General features: G+C 25.6%; 1 protein-coding gene across 5 annotated transcripts; it reads right to left on the reverse strand.

Annotated features, from left to right (window-relative positions):
* Nucleotides 1-483: 483 nt before the first annotated feature.
* LOC107163944 (uncharacterized) lies at nt 484-8314 on the reverse strand. Of its 5 annotated transcripts, none has more exons than XM_089219905.1 (7): nt 8010-8314; nt 7476-7880; nt 7183-7342; nt 4573-4642; nt 4355-4507; nt 1680-2315; nt 484-792 (listed from the first exon to the last, which is right to left on the reverse strand). In XM_089219905.1, exons 2-7 carry the CDS (start codon nt 7785-7787, stop codon nt 645-647), a joined length of 1479 nt encoding a protein of 492 aa, XP_089076031.1. In that variant the 5' UTR covers nt 7788-7880; nt 8010-8314; the 3' UTR covers nt 484-644. The 5 variants fall into 5 exon arrangements, 1 of the variants encoding a protein (XP_089076031.1); XR_016190334.1 differs by adding an exon at nt 1458-1470 and having other exon boundaries at nt 651-792; nt 1566-2315; nt 7476-8312; XR_016190333.1 differs by adding an exon at nt 1354-1470 and having other exon boundaries at nt 652-792; nt 1566-2315; nt 7476-8312.
* Between the last annotated feature and the right edge of the window lie 4797 nt (nt 8315-13111).

Below are 13111 nucleotides of genomic sequence, written 5' to 3' on the forward strand. Positions count from 1 at the left end.
ATAAAGTTTCAATACCTTCTTTATAATGGAAAGGTATTAAATATATTGGCTATTCAGTTGAATAAATATTATTATACAATACCTAATTATACTTAAGTAGACATAACACTGGCATTTATTACCACAGTCTTACAAGTGTGTAACACAACAAATTTACACTCAGCAGACCACTTTCAACTTCATTAGTTAGTGAACATGAACTAGTTCCTTTTTTAAGGACTGAACGTGAATTAATTAATTTTTTCAGTGAAAGTTCTGATCACTGATAGTAGGTTTAATTTTTACACATTATAAATTGAGAACTAAGAATACTAACAAATTAAAGTAATATAAACAAATAAAAATTATAATATTATTGTTAATACTTTGGTCTTATCAAATCAGTAAAATTATATAATAAATAATGTAACAATTTACACTCAAACTAATTTAAATTTAAAGAATCAGTCTCGGGGGTTAAAATAATGCAATTTTATATCAAAATTGTTATTACAAATTGTTGTTAATATATTGATTATAATTTATAATTATACAAGCATAAAAATATAAAAATATACTCTACACTCTAAAAATTTAACACATTGTAAACTCTGTTTTCTTAATATCCTTAATAAAACATAAATATTGAAATTAAAGCAATTCAATTATGTTACTATGCGCCGCATGCCACACTCTGTACAAAATTTAATATCAACAATTGGATATTTGAATCCACATTCATGACAAAATTTAGCAGCTTTCAGAAGTGTAAGACAATTTCCAGTTGTTGCATGCTCAGTTTTTCTATTCAAGCTGAAAACAAAATAAAAATAATAAATAATAATATTATCTTATAATACTATCTATAACTTAATTTATAAAACATAAAATTGTATAATTATTAATTATTAATGTATTTTTTTTATTTTTTTTTGTAACTGAAAAATCTGTAAATAAAATTGCAGTATTTACAATAATATCAAGTGATGTACAGTTAACATAAAAAAAAAAATATTATATAATTATTAACAATATGCAAAAATCTTCACTAATATAAACAAAACAAATAATAAAAATGATAACTTTATTATAAAATAAATTGATTATTATTCATTATAAATTATTAAAAATCATTAGCTAGGTGATATTTTATAAACTATTACTATATAGGCCGTGTTTAATGATTAATGAGTTATTTGATTTGATAATTTATAATATGAGTTACTAGGTGTCATTTTGAATGGACTATTATATTTTAATTATTAATTAAAACAAACACACAATCTAGTAAACATAATACTTGCTTTTAGTTACAGATACTAAAAATATAATACACTTTATTAAAATGAAAAAAAAATTATTCTTTGTAATTACATAATATGCTGGGTAAAAAAATGACCATTTTGTTTATTTTTGTTTAGCTAAGTAACATTTTGTACTTAAACGAAAAAATTGATTAGCCAATATTGTATTCTTACTCAGTGTTCATATCTAGACCAAATAAGCAAAACATAATAAATTTGTTGTGATAATGTGCTATAATCATAAGATAATATGTTAATATTTTTAATGTGTTAACTACCTACCCGTGTTAGGCTGATTTTGGCTACAATCAGTAAAGGTTGGATTCCCAATGAAACCCATTCAAACCGTGCAAGTACCCGATGACAATTTGAAACACCATTGATTACTCGCCTTACCTTCCACTATAAGTTGAATCAGCACTGCTTTTGGAATTAATCCCGCTAATCATACTAATTACAGAAGTTCTATTCAAAGATGGTGGTACTATATTATCTTCATCTGTTATTTTCAATAAGTTTTCAAATTCTGACACAGATTTTAAAAGTTCTTGTTCCGCCAAATCAAAATTAAGATTTTTTTCATTATCACCATAAAGCATATCTTCAATAGCTATATATTTTTTATGATTATGAGATATGTTTAGTTTTGTAGGACTTGTTTGATGATCTGTTCCTGGTACTGCAGCACTATGATTTGTATTATTAAAATCAGCTGATTCAATACTAACAACAGAACACAGGCTTAAATTGCTTAGATTGTGTAATGGATGATTATTAAGATTAGTTTCCGAATGAAATTCATTGGAAAATATGTTATTAGAATTATCTGGAGACGATACAGGAGAAACTGATGAATATTTAACAAATACAGATGTCGGAGACATTTGAAGATTCTCAATATTATCAGATGGGGTACAATTAAATGGATTTTTAAGACCAATATCAAGATCAAGCTCTTTCATTTGTTGTTCAGCTGATTTAAATGGATCGTAGCTATCCAAAGCAGGGTTGTTAATATCCAAATTGGATTGGCTAAAACAATAAAAATCACAATTTATTTATATTTTACAACAATTAAAACAAAATGTTTTTAATAAGCTGTATTGATTATAAAGAATTAAGATTGAGAAAGAAGAATTGTATAAGAAATGATCTTTATGGCTAATATTTTACTCATACATTTAAAGCATTTAGTACTAGTTTAACTAATTGATAAGTACATAAGTATAATCCCACAACATTAAACCAATAAAAAATATCAACTATAAAATTAAAAAATGCATTGTTTTGTTAAGAGGATGTAACACTGGAATTTTTAGCCTCTGTCTTACAAGTACAAGACATACCAAATTTAAGCTCCGCTAATTAAATTCTACTTAATTAGTTAGAAAATTAGGTTGAATCGAAATATTATGATAAGGACATAATCTGTGTTTGTAAGTGGGGTTTTTTTTTTACAATTGTTCAATTTTTTGCAAGTACTATGTATATAATATAGCATAAATTAAAAATACTCATAGTTCACTTAAAAACTGAATTATTGTAACAAAAACCCCCATATATAAAAATAAATAAAGTTCTGATCATCAAATATCACAAGTGGTGATTCAGTTTAATATTTAAACTAACAAAGCTAAAAGTGACTTGCCTAATGTAAATTTGCTATGTTACACACTTATAAGACGGACACAACAAATTCAAGTGTTACATCCTCTACACTTAGTACAGCTCACCAAATTAATAACTTAAATAATGTATAATAACTTATTTAATTTCAGAACTTAATTTATTCTACTTAATTATTTATTGACACTATTACACTATTAAATTTAATATTATTTTTTTTTCAAGTTCAAATAATTTTATTGAAGTTATGTTTAAAATTTTAAGATAGGGAGACTAAAGTCGGTCATGTTTTAAGGAAATTTATAACAATGAAAAATCTAAAAGATTGAAGAGAGTAAGAAAAAATGTATCTACTTTGTCTAGAATATAGTAAAGGCCAAAACGAATTGGATTTTTTTTTAAATTGCACTAGCCAATATTAAAGGATAGATTTATAATCATAATTTGAACTAACTTTGTACTACACAACACATAATTTTTATTATTTTACTATTCACTAATTAACTTTAAATGTTATCAATGTTATCATGTATTAAAAGTATATATATTATTCATTAATAAGTTATAATTAATTAAAAAAAAAAATCAATATTCAGGTGGCATATTATATTAGGTTTCTTATTATTATTATCTTTTAGAATGCAATATTATTGTTTGTATCGTTATCAACTGGTCACTGAATACATTTATTACAAAAATATCTACAACAGAAGAGTTTCAACTTGTTATTTAAGAGCATCTAATATTTCTTGTTAAGAAATAAAATCCATTCTAATGTGTTTAATGTAAATAACTCGATAAGTTAAATAATTATAAAGATAATAATTTTATAGAATTTAACAGTTTATTTTATTTAATGTAGTTCAATTGTTATACAAACTAAACTATTTTTCTTTATTAGCTCTCATTGTTATTGTAAATTGTATAATTTATTTTTACTTTGGATGGTTATGTATATTTAACTATTTTTGTTCAAAAGTATAAAAACACAGACATATGTATTTCTCAGTAGCTTGGGACTAGTATTATTTTAAGGTTTTCAGATTGATATTTTAGTCATACTTTTTTTTTTTTTTTTTTTTATCGATATTTCACAATTCTCAATGAAAATAACTATACAATAATGTTGACATTAAATGAGCAAGCGTGTTTAAATAATTTTAGAATTTAACTTCTGTTAAGCATGTAATAATGTACGTTTTGATTTTCATTATTTTATATACAAATTCATACTTCTGTTTATAGTTGTATTAAAATATTTTATACTCATATAATTTCTATAAGAGTTATTTAGCATTAACTACAATTATTTTTTTTACTTTTTAACAAATGAAATGCAACATTTTTAAATATTATGTATTTATGAATTTAAATCATAGACTATTTAATTATCCATCAATTAACAGCTTATTTGAATATTTAAATATATTTTACTTTCTACTTACGACTTTGAAATATTTTTTTTGTCAAAATGATTGACCATCACTCCTTGTTTAATGTGATTTTGAGAAATAAAGACACATGCAGATTCTGATTTCTTCATAACTGTTTCATTTTTTAGATCTGGCTTTTGGGGCAAGTGTATTGCATTTCTGTCCCTGGAAGGATAACAATGAGTTAATTTAAAAATTGCAAACATATTTTACATAATAATTGTGCTTACCCATAAAGACTGCTTTTTATTATTTGATCTTTCTTTTTCACAGCTGTTGGCAATTGATTTGGGATATTAGCTACAAAAATTAATTTAAAATAATCTTATTTTTGTTTTAGTTACATTTACATTTACTATCTTCTACCTTCAAATAATATTTACGTTAAATGTTGATGTCCTATAGTATTATACCAAAGTTTTTAAAATATAAATTTAAAATACAAACTATATTATAATGCAGATATTTTATTATATAATATATATAGCTGAGTTCTATAATTAACAATACGTCTTCCTTTATAATAACATATGTGATTTAGAAAAGTTAACTTACAACCAGATAAAGGGAGAGATTATAAATACAGATATCTAAATATAAATACAATGGGGTCTTCTACACTCAAGGAAACAAAATAATTAAATACCTAGTCTATACTAATATTATAATGTATAATTCATGAATAACATTCATACTGTAAGAAATTTCTTATAATATCTCATTTACATTAAAATGTTCGGTTTGTAGTATGCCCTCTACTGTATTTACTACTATACAGGGTGTCCCATGAAGATATACCAATTAACTGTAGAGAGAGACTCACCGCCCGGATAAAAACCAGTATTTTTGCCATTTTATCTATAAACTAAAAAAATTATTAAAAACCATGTGATTAAATAAAATAAAATGTTGAAAGGTCAACATTTTCAGTATAATAAAATCTATAAAATAGGTATCTTTAAAAGTAAAATACATGTAGCCCTTTTCTATGCGAGTCTAATAAAAAAAATAGATTTATGATATGTTTATTATCTTAGAAGATATCGTAATGGATAAATCCTTGCGGAACACCCTGTATACTTATATTTTGATTTTAGGCAATATTATATTCTCGTAATAAGTGGTTGATGCAAAAGTGGTTTAATAATGAACAAAAATCCTTAAAAATAAGTAATATATTATTATAAATAATTATTTAGTATAAATAATAATAATAATAATAACATAATTATATGATATTATCAACGCATCAATTTTATTCAAACCTCTCCAATACGTTTCAATGAAATACTTATAATAGTTATTATATTTATTTATATGTATATATAATTTATATATTACAACTTGGATGTAAATCTGGAGCTCACAAATTGTTCACAATATTTAGCCTCAACAGGAGTCAAAAACTTTTAATCATTTGGGCAAACATTTTGAAACAAAACGTAACGTGAAAATATAAAACCTTGTGTAAACCCAAGAATTATCAACTAATGACTAAAATACCATTAATTCACTATAATAAAGACATAAATTGTGTAGAGTATCTACGATAAGCGATTTGCCTAATAAATAACCCCGAAAAAAATAACCCCATGAAAAAATAACTACGGAAAAAATAACCCTATAATAATATTGATTTGTAAGGAGTACCTGCAAGCACCTACCTATTTGTAATACAATTCAATTTCAATAATATAATAATAATTTAAAACAAATTGTCAAATTTTTCAATTACGGTAAAAACAAATGGAAATGTCAATAATATATAAATAAAAAATATTTACCATAAATGTGTAATACAATGATGTTCATGATCAATTTTAATGAAACGATTTTTAGACAGGGAAGTTTATAAAATACATGGACATTTTTGCAGCATTTCCACCTTATAAAATTTAAACACTCTTTGTGTACAACATACATATATTTTTTAAATGCCAACTTTTCTTTGCTCTTCTGGCTCTCAAAAATACCTAGTATATCCATATTATTATTCAAATAGAAATTAAAACAAAGCACAGAGAAATATATAATATACGAAACACGAAAGCACACTGTAGTACCAAATACTGAGAAATGAACTCACAGGACTTGACAAATTTTATAAATTACCGCTTCTATCAGAACATTAAAGATAAAGGTACCTTTCTAATATTATATAATCTATCCATTATAATATTATTTCACATTGTCGCTGTACCTTGTTATTATAATATATCTGATCAATATGACAGACTGGCATCGTGCTCAGAATTGTTTTATCGTAGGTAATCAATAATTTATCATTGAATCCAAAATTAACGTTATTTGTGGGAACATAAAAATTGTACGTAGATAATAGGTATATTAAACATTTTTTAATTTTTTTCACGCAATGACATATTAACACCAATATTTAGATTAATTTGCAAAATCTCATTTGGGGTTATTTTTTCTGTGGTTATTTTTTCACGGGGTTATTTATTCGGGGTTCTTTTTTTCGGGGTCTAAATTTCCAGGGTTATTTTTTCGCGGTACCACGATAAGCATACAGTAATATCATGTAGAGTGCATACGACAAGATAGCCAAATATTAGTATTAAATGTACTTATACTAGAATACTGTTAATCAACTTTATCAAACCATTTCTATTAGTAATGTATATTTACGAATAAAATGTTTTTTTTTTTTAATGAAGGCAGTAATATTCAGAGTCAATTCTAAAACATAAAAAACATGCTTGCCATTGAATATAGATAAAAAAAATTCAAAAATGGTAGATACTTAGGAACCTATGACTTTTTGATGGATAGCTTAAATCTATAGATATATTTTGTATGTAAAAACTAAATATACTTACATACAATATTTCTATTTTGTGGAGTTCTGTTTTTAAAAGTTTTTAATGGTTGTATCACTTTTATTGGTACACTTGAAACATCTTGAGTAAAAGTTTTAATTTTTGGAGAATACTTTTCTTTAGTGACTGTACGCTGTGACTTAAGAGGAGGAGCACGGTACTAAAAATACAAATAAATTAAAAATCATGAATAATCAGGTAACAAATCATTGTCAATTAAACATTTTTTTTAATACATTAAAGATTAAAAATAGGTAACTCATGTAACTATTACATTTTTGATTTATACTAACTTTTGTTCTCGCTTCAAGCCTTTCTTTAGCTACTTGACTTATCACTGGCGCAGTAGATATTCTTTGAGCTTTTTTTCTGCAAAATTCTACATGTCGATCATACGATTTAAATCCAAAATTCCGTGCACAATGTGGACATTCTCCTGAGTCAATAGGTGTAGTTGTTATAAGTTGATCATTGACTTTTTCACCTTGTGCTGTTTTCACAATTCCAACAAGCTGTTCATGCTTTGATTTACAATTTTTTTTAGAACTTTTTATGCTAATATAGGAATCTTGAGCATTTTTTATATGTGGTAAATATGCTGCCATGACTCTTCACTATGAGGTTTAAATAAATCAAATGGTTCTAACTTGGTGTTTTTTAGAATTTTTTGACATATATTTGAGTGGCATTTAAATAAACTTGGAAAAATGAAAAACAATAGATATTGAGATAAATATGAAAAAAAGTGTATAAATATATATTTCCCTTTAATAGATGTACAATTTATACATATATTGAAACAAATAATAATCTAATTAAATGGTTACTTTATACTGAGGTTTATGTACAAAACAATATGATTTCTTGAGATCAATGTAAAATAGATATATTTCAGGAATAAAATTAGGTAAACTATAATATTAAATAAAGAGAAAAAAATAAATGTATAAATGTATAATGGGATATGTAAATAATACTTTTTTAAACTTTAGACTTTAGAAGTTGAAGTTGATAATTGAAATCCGCACTGGCACTAAACACTAAAGACTGAAGAGGAAGACAGTGAAGACTGAAGAGAGAAGACAGAAGACTGAAGAGCGAAGGCCGAAGAGTGAAAATACTGAAAACGAGTAACGACTTTATCAGTTTATCATACTACTATCATTATTTATTGCTGGTGATAACTCAATGGTGATAAGAATTATAGATTAGGAGGTACTGCCATAAAACCACAGAACGTAATGATCAGCCGTCAGCCGATTAGTTCACGATTTCGAGAACTAGAGAAGTAGAGAGGAATATTATAGATCTCTTTTCTACATCGTGGATCAGGTCTTATAATATTTTTAAGAGTTTTAATATCTATAATTAGCTGGACCAAAAACGTAAATGGGCAATGAAAATACCATTCTAATATTCTATCGTGGAGTATAAAAATATATTTTATTGACGTTCGTAAATCGAATACATGGAGATGGACCAAGATGGATTTAAATAAAATTTATATAAATTCACATTAAAACGGATGTATAATATTACGTGTGTATAGTACGTCCGTGATTGAATGAACAAACAAATCAGTTGTACTTTTCAAGAACGATATTTGTTTCACAGGTAGGTACTTTGGCATTTTGTACTTAATATTTTGCGGTCATTCTTTCACTTGGAATTTGAAAACTATCCGTATTTCTAAAGTACTATAGTAATCTATATTTATATTTATTTTATTCATAATTTATAAATAGATAGGTAGAGATATTTATTTTTATTACGACTGGCTGGTTGTCCCTATGTGCCTAATTTTAAAAGTTTATTTCAAAATTATATTACTAATTTTTGTTTAATTGCATGTTTAATGGAGATAAGGATATATTTTACAATACATTTTTCAAATATTAGCTGTACATAACCACACAGTATAGGTCGTATAGGACCTATACTATTGGTGGATATCCATTGAAAAATGGAGGGGGGAGGTACACAATTTCCATCATGAACCAAACTACCAAAATCATGAGGTACTTAAGCCCTTCTTAGTTCATCGATAAATCTTAACTCATTTTTAATTCACAAATCGAATATTTGTACTTAAAATAAAATAGTTATCCAATTATTTTTTAAATTCTAAGTGGTGTTATATTATATGAATTGATTTTACAATGAGCGTTTTTTTGTTTTGTGTGTCTGTATACACGATAAGAAGGTAGTCGAAATAACATTTCAATTTTTACCTTCATTTTCTTCTTCGATGAAAATTGAAATCTAGTAGTTACATCTTACATTCGGGAGTCAACATTTAAAATTCACATTTGTGTTCAATAAAATCAATTTAGGTAAGGTATATGGTATACCAAACTCAAACAACAATTTACCTACCTTAGATACATGAAATGTTCACTGTACCTATATATTCATATATCAGCATTTTATATAGATCATACATTTTTCAAAGATTTTGACTATGTTGAGCTATTTATAAGGCATTTTCATTAGTTTTATTTTAAATTTACGAGTATGTCGATAAAAAGTTTTTGCTCAGTCAAAAACTTAAAATTTAAAACAAGGTGTCAATAAGTTCTCATAAGTTGTTGTAAGTGAAATTTAAAAAAAAAAACTAATAGAGCGTTAATCCTCAATAATTTGTCATGAGCACATTATATAGTATATAGTATATATCTACATCTGTGCGCTAACTCCAATTTCAGGACAGCAAGAGATTAATCAAGTCCATTATCCAAATTCACATTAAAACCAGTCCTTGACATTTTTTTTTATTTTAGAGCAGTGGTTTTCAAACTGTGCATGCGGACAATGAGGGCACCGCGATTTACGGCTCATAATAAATAATTTAAAATGTACCTATGGAATTTTCAAAAATTCGTTATTATTAATGAGTTTCTTTTTGTCTTGTCTTTCATTGTATTCACAGCAGGACTGAGGGCACCGTGATTAATTTGGTGCAAAAAAACTTTGGGAACCGCTGCAATAATATGGTATCAAAATTATAATTTATTAGTTATTGGTTTTTTGGAAACAAATATTAATGACGAAATAAAATACATATTATATTTTTATAATATATCAATATGTATAATTTATGGTGTAATATATTTATAATACAATATAAATATAAATTCAAATTTCAGACTATATTAATATTATAGGCTACCAGACAGTCATCGCTCAGAATATTTTTTTATACAATTATTTTATATACCTACCATTAAATTAAAATTTAGCACATTCAATACAGGGTATTCTCTAAAGTTTAGAGTCTAGACACATAAATACAGAATTAAAATAAATAGTTCGTTGTTTCTTAAGAATATACTTATATGGAAACGAAACTTCAAAATTCGTATACTTTGAATATTTTTTTTTATTTTTTTTTTGGTGGAGGAGGGTGATCTCAGGAGCTTAGCATTTCCACCCATATGTATTTATGCCACACATTATTATTTTATATGAATCAAATACATTTTTAAATATTATGATCAGTGCATTTTTTTAAATTATGGAATTCCCTGAAATTGCCCTTATTATTTACGCCTTACGGAATAAAGCCTATTTTGTATTTATCATATTCAAAATTCAAAAACACTTAAGTTGACAAATAATATTGTAATTAAAATAGATAAAATTGATAATTTTAATAACTTGTTAGAGTTTACGAACAAATCCATATAACATTTTTACAAGCGTTTGAAAAATAAATAATAACTTTTATCAATTTATCAATTTTTAAGTTTTTTATTTTCATTATTAAAAAATAAAAAATGTATTCTAAAAATGTAGCGCAAGTGTCTATGGATTATACGAGTATTTAAAAGAAATTTTTAAAAAATATTGATTAGAACAAAAGTTATTTCATTTGTCAGAATGTCAGATCTCTTTGGGACACCCTGTATATTGAGGTAGTTAAATTTTCAGACTATTCCAAGCAATATCATTTAGACCGAAAAGTAATAGTAATGAGCAACTACTATAATGTCCAATTAATATTTATTTTGTTGTAAGCTAATAACTTATTAGTTGATGTCGGACCATGAAAAAAAAATGTCCAATATTCTATAGTAATGAATATACCTATTGAGAGTTGTGACAGTATATAGGTACTCTGTGGATTGTGATTGATGGATATTGCAAAAAAATATAGTCCATTTCTTTGTGTAAGGTTTTTGTTGATAAATCTTATCAAGCTAAAAATATTTTTTTTCATTTTTTGTGTCACCTAAATATTTACCGCAATTTTTAAGGTGGCCAATTCACTGTCACAATATTGTTCTAACAAATTCAAAAGTCAATTCATCAAATATAATATATTATATTACATTTATAAATATGGAGTCATGTATTTGCCTTATGGTTTACTATAAAGACATAAAATATATAGTCGAGCCAGCCTAGGTTCTTACAAGTTACAAGTTCTTCATACCCCAATATAGCAAAATATTAAAAATAGTCAATTGTTTTTTTTAAGCGTTGGAAATTATTTTTTTCAGAATTCTCCAAAATTACGAAAATAGGTGAGTAATAACTATTGGTATTGAACTTAAAAATGTACAATATTTTCAATTATAATTAGCAAGACTTGACAATTGATAACAGTAATTAATGATATGGATACAAAATAATAAATACTATTATAATAATTAATAAAATGCGGTCTGATCTGGCACGATGATTGACTTTAGTCACAAAAAAACGGTTCTGAAGTTCAGCCGGTTTTACACTACTCACTGACCAATGTTGTGCACGGGTAAATATTATATTATATAAAAAAAACGTACAATTTAGTAAATGCGATGTTTTCGACAAAAGTTAATTCTAGTTATAGGTATCAAAATATTATTAATAGTAAAATAGGCTACCAAATAATAATATAAAATAATATATATTATAAAATCTATTTTGTAACATGGGCTGACAGTTCGTCCTTGCTCAGAGTCGTTTGCAATGACTTATCATTCAGTTCAAATGTAACACATCCATTACAGTGACCGACTCAATGACGAGGTACACCTGCAATATATATAACAGAGCGACTTCCTCGGTTTTTTCTGCATTCGACGATATAAAAATAAAACATTTTTACGCAGGTACTTTAGAAGTAGTAAAATATAAAACAAGACGACAATGATTTACAACTCACGTGTGTGTAATGTTAACGACGTTCGCCGTGCGACTAATTAAAATATAGTTCACATTCTTAAATTAATAGGCACTATATTTTATGATTTTTTTTTAAAGTAATTTTACTACCTACTGACTAGATGTCTGACCTTTATTTTTAATAGATTTTATAAGCCATTACATATTTGATAAAATATACTATGTAAGTCTATAAACATTTATCATATAGGTATTGCCACATACTTAGCCACCTATAGGTACGTCCCAATTTTTATTATGTTATGCTCTCGTAGTAAAAATATGTACCTATATACCTATAGATAATTGCATGAAATAAAATACCAAAACAATAAAGAAAAAAAAATCATAACAATACTGAAAAAAATAATTAAAATGGTAATTGTTACAAAGCATGTTAATATTGTTATAAATAACTAAATATATTTTTAAATGATTTACAGTTTCTTACATGATCTTACTTTTTTGTTCGAAATTAAATCGTGTAAATTATTTAATGTAGCTTTGAATTAAGTGAGTGATATGTACCAGTTGATGTAGGTATGCTGCTTTATTAATAATGAATGTGTGTGCATGTGACGCATGACTTGATTGACGTTGATGTTTGGATTCCATTATCAATTATTCCATAACAAATCCGTATCACTGTATTTTACTGAAATATAGTAAGTATGATCATGTACTTTTTTTTCTAGATGATAATATTGATTGCATTATACCTTCCCTGTATTCGTAGTTTTCATTATTACGGTTTGTGTATTAGAATAGGTTTGTTAAC

The sequence above is a fragment of the Diuraphis noxia genome, unplaced genomic scaffold, assembly GCF_037042655.1.
Source record: "Diuraphis noxia isolate RWA-SAM2 unplaced genomic scaffold, SU_Dnox_SAM2 contig0002, whole genome shotgun sequence".
Classification (NCBI taxonomy): domain Eukaryota; kingdom Metazoa; phylum Arthropoda; class Insecta; order Hemiptera; family Aphididae; genus Diuraphis; species Diuraphis noxia.